Source organism: Hyla sarda, chromosome 4 (genome assembly GCF_029499605.1).
Source record: "Hyla sarda isolate aHylSar1 chromosome 4, aHylSar1.hap1, whole genome shotgun sequence".
Taxonomy (NCBI): Eukaryota; Metazoa; Chordata; class Amphibia; order Anura; family Hylidae; genus Hyla; species Hyla sarda.
This window is the reverse complement of record NC_079192.1, coordinates 47,549,024-47,567,203: the sequence shown is the minus strand read 5'-3', so window position 1 is coordinate 47,567,203 and position 18,180 is coordinate 47,549,024. Positions and strand designations below refer to the sequence as shown.

The window sequence follows — 18,180 nt, the reverse complement described above, 5'->3', positions numbered from 1 at the left end:
TTATCATATTGCCTTGATTTTATTTCTTTTCTTATTTTGTATGTGTACTTTATGCATATGTGTTTAATAAAGTTATTGATATTTTACATGATCTGGTTCTAATTTGTTGGTATTGATATTTGTTAGTGGACCAGTCGTGGCTTTTTGCCCTTGTTGCTGTTGTGTATGAGTTATATAGTTAGCATAGTGTAGTGTTAGCGTAGTTATACACAGGTGTAGTGTAGTTAGTGTAGTGTAGGGTTTGCGTAGTTTTACAGCAGTGTACCGTAGTTAGTGTAGTGTTAGCACAGTTTTACACAGGTGTAGTGTAGGTAGCTTTGTTTTACAGGCAGATAAAGCATAGTTCAGAGAGTGTAGCATAGGGTGTAGCTTAGTTTAGTCATACAGTGAAGGGGCTACAACTCCCAGCATGCCCAGACAGTCAAAGGCTGTCCAGGCAGGATTAGAGTTGTACTTTAGCAACGATAGCAGAGGTGAGTACCTCCTTGTATGTTAATGTAGCAGAGGCGAGTGCGCCCTGAGCTGCGCTAGTTGGTTCATTAGGGGTATACATCCATCTATATAGATGGCTGTATACGGCAATCAGAAGGCCACCTACCCATCTCCGTTCCTGCTCCGTCACTAGACATAGAACAACACAGGAAGATGACAGATCTGGGACAGGGGTGGTAAGTTAGGCTCTCATGGGGGAGAACCCTCAAAAATGTACAAACCCATTGTGTTTTTCTTCTCTTCTCTTTTCAGATACGTAAATGCGGAGGACCACGACAATGACCTGCATATATATTTTTTTGTTTGTTTACTTTAATAAAATGGTTGATGAGGGCTGTGGGGGGAGTGTTTTTTCCTAATAAAAATGTTTTAAGTTTTCAGGCTTAGTAGTGGAAGCCGTCTTATAGACAGAGTCCATTACTAAGTCGGGGCTTAGCGTTAGCCCCAAAAACAGCTAACCCCCAATTATTACCCCAGTACCCACCGCCACAGGGGTTTATGACAGAAAAAAATTAATGTGTGTGGTTCCCAGTCTTTTCCATCTCAGTCAGATACCAACCAAACAGCAACAGCCTGAAGTTACCAAAGTGGGCGAGGACCATTGTTACTGGCCCTCCCCAGCCTAAAAAATGCCAGCCTGTTACCGGCATATTTAGTGCTCTGGGCCTGTTGGTGCCGGCTCTTTCCGGCACCCCTGTGGCGGTGGGTACCGGGGTAATAATTGGGGGTTAGCTGTCTTTGGGGCTAACGCTAAGCCCTGGCTTAGTAATGGACTCTGTCGATAAGACTGCTTCCACTACTAAGCCTGAAAAGTAATAAAAAAAAAAAAAACACATACACAAGTTAAAACATTTTTATTAGGAAAAACACTCCCCCCATAGCCCTCGTTAACTATTTTATTAAAACAAAATAAACAATTATGCAGGTCATCGTCTTATTCCTCCGCATTCACGTATCTGAAACGAGAAGAGAAGAAAAATACAAAAAATACGTCAGTACATTTTTGAGGGTTCTCCCCCTGGAGAGCCTAACTTACCACCCCCTGTCCCAGCTCTGTCATCTTCCTGTGTTGTTCTACATCTAGTGACGGAGCAGGAACGGAGATGGGTAAGTGGCCTCCTGATCACAGTATACAGCCATCTATATAGATGGCTGTATACCCCTAATGAACTACCTAGCGCAGCTCAGGGCGCACTCGCATCTGCTACATTAACATACAAGGACGTACTTGCCTCTGCTATCGTTGCTAAAGTACAACTCTCATCCTGCCTGGACAGCCTTTGGCTGTCTGGGCATGCTGGGAGTTGTAGCCCCTTCACTGTATGACTAAGCTAAGCTACACCCTACGCTACACTCTCTAAACTATGCTTTATCTGCCTGTTAAACGAAGCTACCTACACTACACCTGTGTAAAATTGTGCTAACACTACACTAACTACGCTACACCTGTGTAAAACTACACTCACTCTATGCTACACTAACTATGCTACACTGCTGTAAAACTACGCTAACCCTACACTACGCTAATTACATTACACCTGTGTAAAACTACGCTACGCTACACTGGTGTAAAACTACGCTAACACTATGCTACGCTAAATGCTGTACACCTGTGTAAATCTGCGCTAACACTTAGCTACACTTACTACGCTACAACTGTGTAAAACTACGCTAACACTACACGACGCTACACTGGTGTAAAACTAAGCTAACACTATGCTACGATAACACTACACTACATCTGTGTAAAACTATGCTAACACTACACTACACCTGTGTATAACTATGCTAACACTACACTACACCTGTGTAAAACTATGCTAACACTACACTACGCTAACTACACTACACCTGTGTATAACTATGCTAACACTACACTACACCTGTGTAAAACTATGCTAACACTACACTACGCTACACTGGGGTAAGACTACGCTAACACTATGCTACGCTAAATACGGTACACCAGTTTAAAACTGCGCTAAGACTACGCTAAGCGAACTACGCAACAACTGTTTAAAACTATGCTAACACTACACTACACCTGTGTAAAACTATGCTAACACTACACTACGCTAACTACACTACACCTGTGTAAAACTATGCTAACACTACGCTGCGCTACACCGGGGTAAGACTACGCTAACACTATGCTACGCTAAATACGGTGCACCAGTTTAAAACTGCGCTAAGACTACGCTAAGCGAACTACGCAACAACTGTTTAAAACTATGCTAACACTACACTACACCTGTGTAAAACTATGCTAACACTACACTACGCTAACTACACTACACCTGTGTAAAACTATGCTAACACTACGCTGCGCTACACTGGGGTAAGACTACGCTAACACTATGCTACGCTAAATACGGTACACCAGTTTAAAACTGCGCTAAGACTACGCTAAGCGAACTACGCTACAACTGTTTAAAACTACGCTAACACTACACAACGCTACACAGGTGTAAAACTACGCTAAAAAACTACCCTACGCTAACTACACTACATATGTGTAAAACTGCACTAACACTACGCTACACTGGTGTAAAACGACGCTAAAATACAACGCTATGCTAACTACACTACACCTGTGTAAAACTGCGCTAACACTACGCTACGCTAACTACGCTAAACCTATGTAAAAACTACACTACGCCATCTACACTACACTGGTGTAAAACTGCGCTACACTACGTTAACTATTTTATACCTGTGTAAAACTACAACTCCCATCCTGCCTGGACAGCCTTTAGCTGTCTGGGCATGCTGGGAGTTGTAGTCCCTTCACTGTTAAACCTCCAAAACACATGTTTTTTTTCTCTACTTCAAGGATACAGCAAGTACAGGGATACTCGCGATGTGAGTGCGTCCTAACCGGTGGTGGGCATGTGTACTTTGCTGAATTCCCCCTTTAGCTCCTGATGTAAACACTATAGGGGGAGATTTATCAGGACCTGTGCAGAGGGAAAGTCGACCAGTTCCCCTTAGCAACCAATCAGATTGCTTCTTTCATTTTTGAAAAAGCCTTTAAAAAAATGAAAGCAGCAATCTGATTGGTTGCTATGGGCAACTGGTCAACTTGTTATTTAGGCTTCCATCAGTTTACCATGAAGCGCAGCAAAATACCGCCAGAATAGCCTATGGGTCACCATAATAGCCTATAGATGACGGATTCTACATAATGGCATCTGTCATTGGCCTCCACTACACGTTTGTGTTGCATAGCTCCATCCAGTGATGCTTCTCTTCATATATGGAGGATCCCCGGGCATTCCTCATGGGCATAGCTTCTGCTGGAGGCGGCCAGGGAGGGGAAACTCCATAACAGGTGCCACCAAGCATCAGAGCAGCTTCCTCTATGGCTCCCAGTGTAGAGACAATGGCTTCTTTCTCCCTCCAAGTCATTGGACAGAACAGCAGGGTTCAGAGAGCTTCCCTTCCCCAAACTGTCCAGGCAGCTCCAGTGACCCAAGTGTCCGTGTATGGTAAATGTCCATAGATCATTGGGGGGTTTGAACCCAAAGGACAAGGCTGCTTGTGATGTTGGGGATGGGGATGTCTGTATTTGTGGGGTGAACATAGAAGCTGCTGGGCAGCCTTCCTTAGGTAATATTATGGGCATAACCAATAGGTTGTATGCCAACATGGTGCACTACACATATATGGGTGACTGGCACGCCCTAGAAGCCTTATTTATGTGCAGGTATGAGGCTGTGCATTTTTTTTGTTTTTTTTAATATGGGTTTGTTTTGGTTGGTGAATTGAACTCAATACTAAGCCGTTTCCCCTCTCAAGTTAGTAGGCGGGCTGGTAGATGTTTCATAGCTTGCACCTGTAATGCATCCCCCATATAGCATTGTGATTTCTCTGCATTCTGCAGGTTACCAGTGTCTTAGGCGTTGTGCTCCAGTAAGAGGAGCTCCAAAGTCTGGTAAACGAAGCAGTCATTTTTGTCCACTTAATTCCTGTGATACAGCGGACACCTGAGGGAACCCTGATGGGCCCCATTCAAAGTCAATGGGACCTGGTACAATGGCAGTGTCTGTTGTGCTTAGATCCGCTCACATCACGCTGATGTGAACTTAGCCTTAAAGGGGTACTCTGCCCTTAGACATCTTATCCCCTATACAAAGGATAGGGGATAAGATGTCTGATCGTGGGGGGTCTGACCGCTGAAAACTCCAAAAATGGGCTGGACAAAATTATTGGCACCCTTAACTTAATATTTGGTTGCACACCCTTTGGAAAAAATAACTGAAATCAGTTGCTTCCTATAACCATCAATAAGCTTCTTACACCTCTAAGCCGGAATGTTGGACCACTCTTTCTTTGCAACCTGCTCCAGGTCTCTCTTATTGGAAGGCGCCTTTTCCCAACAGCAATTTTAAGATCTCTCCACAGGTGTTCAATGGGATTTAGATCTGGACATCATTGAATCTCCACCATATTTCGCTGTAGGTACTGTGTTCTTTTCTTTGTAGGCCTCATTCCGTTTTTCGATAAACAGTAGAATGATGTGCTTTACCAAAAAGCTCTATCTTGGTCTCATCTGTCCACAAGACGTTTCCCCAGAAGGATTTTGGCTTACTCAAGTTAATTTTGGCAAAATGTAGTCTTGCTTTTTTATGTCTCGGTGTCAGCAGTGGGGTCCTCCTGGGTCTCCTGCCGTAGCGTTTAATTTCATTTAAATGTTGACGGATAGTTTGTGATGACACTGATGCTCCCTGAGCCTGCAAGACAGCTTGAATATCTTTGGAACTTGTTTGGGGCTGCTTATCCACCATCCGGACTATCCTGCATTGACACCTTTCATCAATTTTTCTCTTCCGTCCAGGCCCAGGGAGATTAGATACAGTGCCATGGGTTGAAAACTTCTTGATAGTATTGCGCACTGTGGACAAAGGCAAATCTAGATCTCAGGAGAGGGACTTGTAACCTTGAGATTGTTGATATTTTTCCACATTTTTGGTTCTCAAGTCCTCAGACAGTTCTCCTCTCCTCTTTCTGTTGCCCATGCTTAGTGTGGCACACACAGACACACAATGCAAAGACTAAGTGAACTTCTCTCCTTTTTATCTGCTTTCAGGTGTGGTTTTTATATTGCCCACACCTGTTACTTGCCCCAGGTGAGTTTAAAGGAGCATCCCATACTTGAAACAATCTTATTTTTCCACAATTCTGAAAGGGTGCCAATCATTTTGTCCAGTCCATTTTTGGAGTTTGGTGACATTATGTCCAATTTGCGTTTTTTCTCCCCTTTTTTGGTTTAGTTCCAATACACACAAAGGGAATGTGTATAGCAAAACATGTGTTACTGCAATCCTTTACTGTGAGAAATACTTAAATGGGCACTGTCACCAAATACTTAAATGGGCACTGTCACCAACTTTATTTTATGATATGTCTGTAATATATTTTCATTATTTTGAAAACCGGCCACTGGACGGTCTCCCTCCTAGTGGCCGGCTGCAGCACGGCGTGATGTCACGCCTGAATTTGGACTGATTGCGGCCGGGCAATCAGTCCTTATTCATTTACACTGCGCTCGCTCCCTGCCTGTCAATCAGACAGGCGGGAGCGAGCGCTTTGGCTTTCCGGCAACTGGCTGGGAGGCCACTCCTCCCGCACGTGTCGTCGCCGCCACTGCCCCTGCACGCCCGCTGCCGGACTCTGCAGTATCAGTAAGCATTAGAAGGAGTGGGGGGGGGGGGGTTTGTGACAGGGTGAACTGGGTATGCGGGGGGGGGGGGGGGTGTGACAGAGGGAACACGGTATTGGGGGGTGGGGGGGCTTGACGGAGGAAACGGGGTATGCGGCGGCGGGCGTAGCGCCGCATGGCACTAAGTTATAGTTCATCTACACAGGGTGCCTCAAGCTGTTTCACTACTACAACTCCCAGCATGCCCTGACAGCCAATAGATGTCAGGGCAAGCTGGGAGTTGTAGTGGTGAAACAGCTGGAGGCACCCTGTGTAGATGAACTAAGGGCGGATGTCCCCCCCCCAGCAGGCATCAGGGACGTGGTGCCTGCTGGGGAAGTCTGCCTGGTAGTGAGCAAAAAGTTATTTTTAAATAGTAAAACAGGGAGGGGGTTAGGGATAGATGTGCAATGGGCAGGGACAGAAAAAAAAAATAGGATGGTGGGAGCTACCCTTTAAAGGGGTACTCCGCTGCTCAGCGTTTGGAACAAACTTCCCAGAACCCTGGGAGTAATGCCACAATTTTAGAACAAGGAGTTACAGAAGGTAATTTATTAATGAAAGACAACATAAAAACTCATGACATATAAAACATTGTACAACGTGCGCCTTGGGTGCGTAGAAAAATTACTTGGCAATGATTGTCCTTTAACAAGTTAAAGCCTGTACTCACATTGTGCATCACTTTATAGCTTACAGAAACGAATACCCTATACAACAAGTAACTGCATTCATTATCTTGAACTGGACTCAAGTTACAGTCTATGTTATAGTCGGGAGCTGCACTGTGACCTTCAGAGCTTTTTTTTTTTTAGGAAAATCTAACTTTTTGCCTTTTATTGTTAAAGGGGTTATCCAGGAAAAAACTTTTTTATATGTATCAACTGGCTCCAGAAAGTTAAACAGATTTGTAAATTACTTCTATTAAAAAATCTTAATCCTTTCAGTACTTATGAGCTTCTAAAGTTAAGGTTGTTCTTTTCTGTCTAAGTGCTCTCTGATGACACCTGTCTCAGGAACCAACCAGTTTAGAAGCAAATCCCCATAGCAAACCTCTTCTAAACTGGGCGGTTCCTGAGACACATGTCATCAGAGAGCACATAGACAGAAAAGAACAACCTTAACTTCAGAAGCTCATAAGTACTGAAAGGTTTAAGAATTTTTAATAGAAGTAATTTATAAATCTGTTTAACTTTATGGAGCCAGTTGATAGATATATATATATATATATATATATATATATATATATAAAAGTTTTTTCCTGGATAACCCCTTTAACATTCCGCAAAACTGTGCAACTGTGGATTATAATAAAGGCTGTAACTCTGGATCAGTACAAGATAAGTAACATAATACATCCCCAAAGTCATGTACTGTATAATATTATTTTGAATATACAGTGAAACCTCTCCAAAAAGCCACCTCTTTGTCCCTATTACACGGTGATATTGAACTATGTAATAGGGACACTGGTTTGTCGGCTATTCAGGTCAATTTGACCCGGTCAGAAAAATCATGGTTAGCTAGGGGGTCCCAGAGGTCTGAACCCCCCATTCCACTCCTGCCATCAGACACTTACCCCCTATTCTACAGACAAGGGATACGTTTTAAAGTAGTGGAGTACCCCTATAAAAATTGTAACGGTATGTACCAACATATTCAGCAGTGAGGGTGCATTCACACTACGTTTTTGCAATACAGTTCCCGTATACATTTTCAATGGGAAAACCATACGGAACCGCATTGAAAACCGTATGCACTGACTCTCCATTGAAAACCCTATGCCAAAAGATGCATCCGGTTGTGTCCGTTTTGCATCCTGTACGGTTTTGTCAGTTTTTTTTCCCGTACCCAAAACCGTAGTCTACCACAGTTTTTGGTTCGGGTGAAAGACTGTTTTAATCCATATACATTTTTTTTTTACATGGGAGTCAATGGGAACCGTACAGAACTGTATGTGCATACGGTTCCATCCGGTTTTCACCATAAATTTTTTGACTTTGCACAGTTTTTTTTTCTTGGAATTTCAATCAAACAAGTGAAACTTTATTCAAAATGGAGTGAAAAGTTAAAAACGTATACGTTTTTTTCTTAAAAAACGGATGCAACCGGATGTCATTTTTCAAACCGTATACGGTTTTTAACTGTATACGGGTTGAAATTTGTACATACGTTTTGATATAGTTTAGTCAGGTTTTGAGGAATCCGTTTTTCATCAAAAACCTGATACGGGAACTGTATTGCAAAAACGTGGTGTGAATGTGACTTATAATAGGGGAAAGAAACAAATGAGCAAAATGACAATAAATAGTGAACAGTAATATAAAAGTCATGTGAATGCAACGTCAAATGGTTCTTGTTCTTTTGCTCCTAACAACAAGCAGATTGGTTGCTGTTGACTGATCTTCTTATTCTTATATCTTTATCTTATGTGTCAGTGTGTTGTGCAAGAATGGGTGATAATCACTTTAATACTGTCACAGTGAATATTATGGCTTTTTTTTTGTACAGATTTTTTTAACCATATTGATTTTTTATTGGGTGAAATTTAACAGCGAACGATTGCTTTAGCTGACCAATCACAGATCCCCAAAGTTTTGAAAGATGTCGACTATGTATGACATTTTTATATGAATGATCTCTCATTCAGATCTTTCTAACACAACATTCTAGAATATTCTCAGAAAGATCAATCGTCCTTCGCCCAGTATCGTTAGTCACGTATAAACATTATAGACACCTGCAGCATTTATAGACTTTTATGAAGTAGCACGCGTTCTGCCTGTCGCATGTAATTATGCATTATGAGAGGGAGCTTCGTGCATCGTCTCCAGTACACCTGTCTCCAGCGCAATGTCATTCTACAATTCTGGGTCTTGTGCTGGAGACGGGTGCCATGGAGCTGGAGTAGGAAGCTTTGTCTCCCAATGCGGAGTTATAAGTGCTTCTGGCACCGAATTCAAAATCAAAAGTTATTATTTGTGGGTTGCACAACTGCCACAACCGGGCACACCTATCTGCTCACCCTCACCAACCAGCCCCTCCTTGACTGATATTCAGAGCCCTATAAATCAGCCATGGAGGGGCTGGGAGGTGAAGGTGAGCAGAGAGGCGTGTCAGGCTGGGACACTTGAGCAGCATGGCTCCACCTTCACAACACTTGGCTGAGAAACAAATGCCAGAAGCGGTAGGACAGCTAGCTATATGAATGAGTTACACAGTATTTATGGCAGCAAAGTGGTAGGAATATTTTAAAGACGACTGTATAGAAAGTTGCTCCAATGAGTGGTCCCACCTGATTACTTCCGGCATTTCTCACTCCTCTGGCCTGCTTGCAGTAGACAGAGGTGATCAGGAAAGCTGAAGGCAGCCGATGTGGGAAAGTGACTTTAATGCACAAACGGCATGTTTACGTAACTCTTGGAGTTATGCAATCAGAGTAGCCGTTGGCACAAATCCCATTACAGTCAATGGAATTTACCCAAATTGCATAACTTCCCTGCTTCAGCAGTTTTTAGCTTTCCCCACCACCTATGGCTGCTGCAAACAGGCAGGAGGAGCCTTAAAAGTGGGAAGTAACCAGGTGGGACCCCTCCTTTAAAGGGAGTCTAGAACCAGTTGTGGTGAAATGAAAGTTGTTATTATTGAATAGAGGACATTATTGTTTAAAGAATTCCACCACTAGTATCTTTATGTGCTGCATTGTTTGAGAATTTTTTTTTTGATATGCAAATAAGCTCATTGGTGCACTTGGGGGTGTGACTGTAGCTCTAGGAGCACCGCCAAGACCCATCTCATCTCTTTCTACAGTTATGCCTGATCTATAAGAAGGAGAAGGAGAAGATGGGAGGCATTAAGTATGGCGGATAGCGGTGCTCCTAGAGATACAGTCCTGGCCCCAGTGCACCAAAGAGCTTATTTGCATATTGAATACAAAATTTTTATTCCCAGGCAAAGACACAGCACATCAAGATACTAAAGGTAATGTTTATTACACTTTATCCTCTATTCAGCAATGCCAGGGGTTTTGGGGTTACACTTCACCTAAATTTGTGGTAGACTTCCTTTCATTTTGCATTTATCAAGCAAGTATGTACCTCAAAAAGGGAATTGATTAGGATTAGGTTTCCCCAAAAAATTCCAAAAACAACACCATTCATGTCCCATGGGGTTGGGTGCAATACCGGACAATACCCGGAGAATAGTGCCTCTATTTATTGAAAAAGAAGGAACATTTTTATCATGAAAGACTTACTTTTATTGCACAACAGAGTGCTTCCTTATACAAGGGACATAGATTTACTGTTAAATGTAATATGGAAATATTCAATCAGTCAATAAAGGAGTACTCCACTGAATTTTTATTTTTCCATTCTGTCAGCCAGTGATGGGCTGAGCTGCAGTATGATGTAACAGACCCGGGCACCAGGGAAAAATTTTGGGCCAGGGCCCGTTACATGACACTGCTGCTCAGTGTTTCATCAGCAGAAGCGGGACATCACTGTGGCCAACGATAAGCTCAGTGCAGTGTGACAAATCCGGCCCCAGAATGCGGAAGAATACCGGGCCCAGAACATAGGAGAGTGGTACCGCACACTGGGGGAGCGCCAGGAAGTGAATAGACGTTTGTAATTTATATTTTCGCAGCCAGGCTGAATGGAAAAATAAAAAAAATTCTGTGGAATACACCTTTAAAGGGGTAATCCGGTTAGAAGTAATTATCACCTATTCACTGGAGAGGTAATATTTGTTAAATTAGTGCATATGCAGTGCAGTAAATGCCAAAGACTTTAAACCCCTTATAGCTACAGTCTTAATATGTTAGGTCAAGTTAAGACCTAAGTTGGACCTATCACCAAAAAAGTTTGTTCATTTTTTTCGATTATTCATTTACAAGTATTTTTTCCTCAATTCTGGAGGTAATGTTCCTAAAACATATGCTTCCACATCAATCCCTCCTTTCTTTAGCTGTAAACAATTTGTTATTTCCTCTGGCAATTCAGTCAAGTTGTTGCCCATAAGGTCCAAGCTAGACAGGAGCGGCAGCTGTCCGATCTCAGGCGGTACACTAGTAAGTTTGTTGGAGCCAACATGGAGGGATCTCAGTCTAGAGCAACGGAACAGCTCACGTGGTAAGAAAGAGATCTGATTAGATGTGATTGCCAGTGTCTCCAACCGGGTTAGGTGACCAATTTCATGGGGGATATGTCGGATGTGATTATAGCTCACATCTAAGTGTCTTAATCTAACAAGATTACAAAGAGAAACTGGTAAATTCTCCAGTTTATTGTGGGAAATGTATAGCTCTTCCAAATTACGTAGAAACTCAATAGATGCTGGGAGACGATTGATAGCATTGTGGGATAGTCTTAAGATGCTCAGGTTTCGGAGCCGCTGAAGAGTTCCTAGGTCATCAACGTATTGCAGCTGGTTGGATGTCAAATCAATAGATTGTAAATTTGGTAAGCCAACAAGGACACCAGTGATTTTTGAGATCTTGCAGTGGCAAAGTGTAAGCTCCAATAAACGATTCATTCTTTTCAGTTGACCTAGTGACCCAAGCTCGGTGTCTCCATTCTGTATGCTCAACTTGGACAGCTGCCCAGCCACATCCAGCACTGCAGAAGATAGATGAGACAGGTTACTTGTTAGAAACAGAGATCTAAGCCCAGTCAATCCACGAAGAGACTGTAGACGAATGGACTTATTGTTGGAGCAATTGAGGTTGCCAGAAAGATGCAATTGACTTACATTCTTCAAAGAGTACATCCAAGATGGAAGTTCTTCCATGTCTGTGAATCTAACATGAAGCACTTTTAACCGCTCCCGAATGCAAGAAAATGCCTCAGGGTCCATTTTGACTGAGCAATGACTGATATGGAGCTCTGAGAGAGACTTGAGATGAGACACTGCTCCTACTATCTTTGCAGATGAGATCAGTTCGAGCTTGAGGACCTCAATCTCACTCAGTTCATAAACATCTTTTGGTATCACTGGGATCATGCTCAATTGCAGCTCATAGCGGCCATTGGTGTTCTTATTGATCATCTGTCTCAGTTTCTCTGCTGGCCACTCGGAATTAAGTGCAAGCTCCCTGAGCCTCCCTTCACTTATAGCAGAGAGAAACACAGAGAATCTCCTTGAGTACAAAGTGTCGTAGCGGTCTACCATGTGTAACATGAAGGCAAAATCATTTTTCACATCAGGAATATCACTAAATCCTGATCCTTCGCTATTTGTATCAAATGAGTACACCTTAAGCGAACTGGTAAGTAACCAAAACAACGCATAAGCAGATAGGAAAGCATAGACAGAAACAAGCAAAATATAGGTTAGCAGAAGTTTTTCTAGTATGAAGGCTAAATTATGTGTACATTTAAACATAGAATATCCCATGAAATTCCGTATGCCTGGTTTACAAAGATGGTGGAAGCTAAATGAGCCTACCAAACTTAGTGAGTACCCAAGGATTATAGCCAGTGCAACTACTTTGAAAACAGTCTGACCAATATAAGCTCTATACACCATATCCGAGTCCTCGGCATGAGCTCGAAAATGGCGTATCCTCTCAAATAAAGCCTTGGCTTGCTCTTCCTCCTTTTTGTCCAAGATGGTGGACACCTGAAGTGGCACAAATGAAAATGGTGTTTCCCTTATCAATGGTGTCCTAGGTGAGAGGTCCATAGAGCGTGAACTGCTGGACTTTTGTCGGTTGTGCTCTGGAGGCGGCTGGTCACTAGTTTCTTCAAGTGCTTTAGTGGTCCATGGAGATTCGAAACATTTGCTCAGGATGGAAATAAAGAGTTCAATCTTAGAAGATGTTTTGGGATACTTGAACCAGAAATTACTGCTGACCAGCAGCAATAAAGTATTGATGAGAGACAAGTAGGGAAAATATTTGGACTGCCATGGTACGACTTTGTGGTAGCACACAGCGCTCACATACATATACTGCTGGTAGTCTAAGTTAGTCAAGTGACCAATATCTTTCCGAATAGCTGGAGTAGGTTGTGTTATCGTGCCAGCTTCACTAAAGTCATTTGACATGTTCTTGGTAAGCTTTGTAGTCTTGGGCATACATACAACTTTATCCATAGTGATAAGAAGTGTTGCAGAGAAGAAAGCTGTCATAAGCATAATTATAAGGACATAATCCATAAGAACATCCCACCAAGGTTTCACGGCCTTGAAATGAGCCTGGGTGTCGGCCAGCGACGCCGCATCGCTTATTGTGAACATACCTAAAATTGAGGGGAAAAAAGCAGAAAAATTATTAAAAACATTACATTCAGGTTTTGGAGCATTGCTATGGGTCTGTAAGATATGAAAAAGGTTGTATCCTAATGCATTAATGGGTGGCACCTCCAAAGTATGTCTGCAACCTTACTTGTCAAATCTACTTGGCCAGTAAAAGGTGAGGGAGATAAATTATTTTTTATTTTAATGTTGGCTGAATCTTTTCCAGACTGGACACCTATCCTATGTGTATATATCAATATGGGTGATTCTTACCCTATCCCGAACTTCTTCCCAACTGTATGGGAGTTCAGGAGAGAGAACTATTAGTCAGATAACTGCTTTGCTGATGGTAAATGGCCAGCTTTACTTAAAGTGTACCAGTCATTAACAAAAACATTTTATACAATGTAGATAATAACGTTATATGTATATTTATAATATCCATTGGTTAAAAAATGTGCATATTTTTGGAGGAGAAAATACTGTCCCTGCAACTATTGTCTGTGTGTCTCTGTGAAGAGACCTGCTTGTCGTCAGTGCACAGAGCCCTGCATGTCCTCACTACACAGAACCCCGCTTCTCCTCGGTGCACAGAGCCCCGCTTTTCCTCGGTGCACAGAGCCCTGCATGTCCTCACTTCACAGAACCCCGCTTCTCCTCGGTGCACAGAGCCCTGCATGTCCTCACTTCACAGAACCCCACTTCTCCTCGGTGCACAGAGCCCCGCTTTTCCTCAGTGCACAGAGAGCCCCCGCTTGTCCTCGTTGTACAGAGCCCCGCTTGTCCTCAGTGTACAGAGCCCCGCTTGTCCTCAGTGTACAGAGCCCCGTTTGTCTTCAGTGTACAGAGGCCTGCTTGTCCTCAGTGTACAGAGCCCCACTTGTCCTCAGTGTACAGAGCCCTGCTTGTCCTCAGTGTACAGAGCCCCGTTTGTACTCAGTGTACAGAGCCCTGCTTGTCCTCAGTGTACAGAGCCCTGCTTGTCCTCAGTGTACAGAGGCCTGATTGTCCACCCACACTTTACAAAGACACACAGGCAAAATATTCAGGGTGGGCCATTTATATGGATACACCTTAATAAAATGGGAATGGTTGGTGATATTAACTTCCTTTTTGTGGCACTTTAGTATATGTGAGGGGGGAAACTTTTAAAGATGGGTGGTGACCATTTTAAAGTTGGCCGTTTTGAATCCAACTTTTGTTTTTTCAATAGGAAGAGGGTCATGTGACACATCAAAATTATTGGGAATTTCACAAGAAAAACAATGATATGCTTAGTTTTAACGTAACTTTATTCTTTCATGAGTTATTTACAAGTTTCTGACCACTTATAAAATGTGTTCAATGTGCTGCCCATTGTGTTGGATTGTCAATGCAACCCTCTTCTCCCACTCTTCACACACAGAAATGCCAGTACAGGCTTCCAGTATCCGTAGTTTCAGGTGCTGCACATCTCGTATCTTCACAGCGTAGACAATTGCCTTCAGATGACCCCAAAGATGAAAGTCTAAGGGGGTCAGATCGGGAGACATTGGGGGCCATTCAACTGGATATGCAAAATTGCTACATGATGATGTGTTTCCCTCTTTATGCACTGAAGCTGCACGTTCCCTGAGTTTTTCCAGCAAGATGGTGACCACCACATTATGGGTGTCAGGTCTGAGCATTCCTAGATGAACAGTTTCCTGGAGAGTGGATTGGTCGTCGTGGGCTGGTTGAATGGCCCCAAAGGTCTCCCTCACATATACTAATGTGCCACAAAGAGGAAGTTAATATCACCAACCATTCCCATTTTATTAAGGTATATCCATATAAATGGCCCACCCTGTACACATTTGTAACCAATGTATATTACAATTATACAGTACACATGTTATTTTCTACATTATATAAAAAGTTTTTTGCTGATTACAGGAATACTTTAACTCAGAGGAGATTTTAGCTCTGAAGCTGGCAGAATTATCTGTGCATGTTTGCAATGTATAATGTACCATAACTCTGGATCCATAAAATACAAGTAATGCAACATAAAGGCAAAGTTGATAATACTTTATATGTAAATGTATTCAGTGTGTGAACTATAAAACAACTGTCCATGATGTCAATTAATAGAACAAAAAGGTATTGCAAAATAAAAGAAAAGATTATTGCAAAAATTTGTTTTTTATGTACTGTATATATTTATAATACAGTGGTCCCTCAACATACGATGGTAATCCGTTCCAAATGGACCATCGTTTGTTGAAACCATCGTATGTTGAGGGATCAGAGCAATGTAAAGTATAGGATAGTGGTCTACAACCTGCGGACCTCCAGATGTTGCAAAACTACAACACCCAGCATGCCCGGACAGCCGTTGGCTGTCCGGGCATGCTGGGAGTTGTAGTTTTGCAACATCTGGAGGTCCGCCGGTTGAAGACCACTGGTATAGGAAGTTATACTCGTGTTCCCGGCGCTCCGGACCGTCACCGCTCGTCACCGCTGCCCTGGATGTCGCTTTCCAGCGCTGTTGCCGCGTCCCCGGGTTGTCCCCGACGCTGCGGCAAGGCCTCTGTTCCCCCAGCATCCTTGCTCTCCGTCGCCGCCATGACGTCAGTACGCACGCTGCTCCTATTGGATGACGGGACGGCGTGCGTAGCGACGTGATGACGACGATGGAGAGCGCCGACGATGCAGGGGATCCCGAAGAGGACGCGCCGGAGCCCCGAGGACAGGTAAGTGATCATCAGCGGACCACACGGGGCACCGTAAACGGCTATCCGGTGGCAGCTGAAGCAGTCTGCGCTGCCGGATAGCCGTTTATGCGATGGCCCCGACATACAAAAGCATCGTATGTTGATGCTCCCTTCAACATGCGATGTCCTCTGAAAGGCCATTGTATGTTGAAATGATAGTATGTCGGGGCCATCGTAGGTCGGGGGGGTCACTGTATATATTTTTTTAGTTGAGTTCTACTCATTGAGGTTGAATGGCAAAATTATGCAAAATCGGACTGAAAACCTCATCATTTTCATCTGCATTTTTGTACAAAGCAAAATCTAAAGCTGCTGCACATTATCTCCTCATCTGCCAGCTGTTATCTGGTATTAACATCACAAAGAGAAAAAGGCGTATTCTAGATAATCATCCAAAAAGCTATACCTGCTCCTTCTCCACGTCCTTCTATTAAATATGCTACCCTCATACAGATCAGTATATCCAATCCACTCTGTCTCATATCTAGGATGACTTTATAGTCCACCGACAGATTATAATGGGGCATGCTTTGACATTGTAGAAGGTTCTACCTATAGGTGATGTATTAGAAATTTAGGTGGTCCTCCATCCCGTTCTAGACTTTTTCCAATCGGCATTTGATCATGCTATGAAGGAATGCAACTATGGCATGACTATACATTACAACTATGGCATGACTATACATTACAACTATGGCATGACTATACATTACAACTATGGCATGACTATACATTAAAACTATGGCATGACTATACATTAATCCTTTAGACAAATACCTGCTAAGTTCTACCTGGCTTTCTACGCTTGTTTGACCTATGGACATTCCCACCTATGTTTACCACTGGCCTTCAGGATTGTTCTGCCGAACGCTCCCAGCTCTGCGAGTTCTCTTACCTTCTTGGAGTCAGGTTGATCTCACAGTTCTTACCTCTGCGGATGGCGAGCATTTTTAAACCAGGAAGCAGATTCTTTCTCAATCCTGGACAAGCCTTGGCGTGTGTCTTGAGCAATCAATCTGTCCTCGATATTCAGAACACAAAGTGCAGGTCCCCGACTTCTTTCCCAAGGCTAATAGTTTTGTCAGACATAAAAACTTTCACTCTACGGCCACTTCGCACGTGTTCCTTTCTGCAGCTACATCCGAGAGTTGGTGGCCTCTCCCACACACAAAACTTTGGTTGGTTTAAACATGAGTCAGTCATGCATAACTTGGCTTTCGTACACTGTGTACACATCTTTCTAGTTATTAAAGGCTTTACATTTATGAGCTTTACACTGTTGACTGATCGGTGGTATTCTGACCTTACGAGTTTCAGATTCCCTACAGATAGTGGCGGGGCTGTGGAAATTTAAAGGTCATTTACCCAAAAGAGAAATCTAAACAATATAGTCACTATTACAACCCATATTACAAAGAAATATAGATATTTAACAAAAGTAAAGAGCAGCTTAAGAAAGCCAAATATGTCCTTGAGTTCCTTGAAGGGGTTATCTGGGGAATAAAACTTAAGTGTCCAATTGGGAAGGGGGGGGGGGGTCGTCGACCATTGGGACCCACAATCTCCAGAACAGGACCTGTCCCCTACCTTGGAGTGCTCTGACCCTCACCTTCCCAGCGGAACTGCTCTTGGAAGTGAAGTCTGATCCGCCATTGACAGGCTGCAGAGATGCCCCACCTACGCTGATGATTGGTGGAGTGAGCCATCTCTTCCGAGACCAGTTTGTCTTAGAAGGTGGGGGTCAAGCTAAGAGACAGAGCCCATTCTGGAGATTGCGGGAGTCCCAGTGTTCGGACCATCCCCCAATCTAGCATCCCAAACCACAATCAGACACGTGCCCCCCTTCCGGCATTTGCCATATAACCCCCTTAAAGACCACCCATACACATTAAAGAAAAGGCAACTAAACCCGCTAATATAGGGATGTTGAGGGAAATGGCATATTGTTTGGGCACGTTAAATTTCAACCCCTGGCTCTTTTGCTCTCCCTAGAGATAAATCACCGCCATCTTC

The 18,180-nt window shown here is 43.2% G+C and overlaps 1 protein-coding gene across 1 annotated transcript; it reads right to left on the bottom strand.

The window, feature by feature from the left end:
• Positions 1 to 10,585: 10,585 nt before the first annotated feature.
• LOC130366795 (volume-regulated anion channel subunit LRRC8D-like) lies at positions 10,586 to 17,332 on the bottom strand. Its single transcript, XM_056569151.1, has 2 exons — positions 17,097 to 17,332; positions 10,586 to 13,434 (listed from the first exon to the last, which is right to left on the bottom strand). Exons 1-2 carry the CDS (start codon positions 17,113 to 17,115, stop codon positions 11,084 to 11,086), a joined length of 2,370 nt encoding a protein of 789 aa, XP_056425126.1. The 5' UTR covers positions 17,116 to 17,332; the 3' UTR covers positions 10,586 to 11,083.
• Between the last annotated feature and the right edge of the window lie 848 nt (positions 17,333 to 18,180).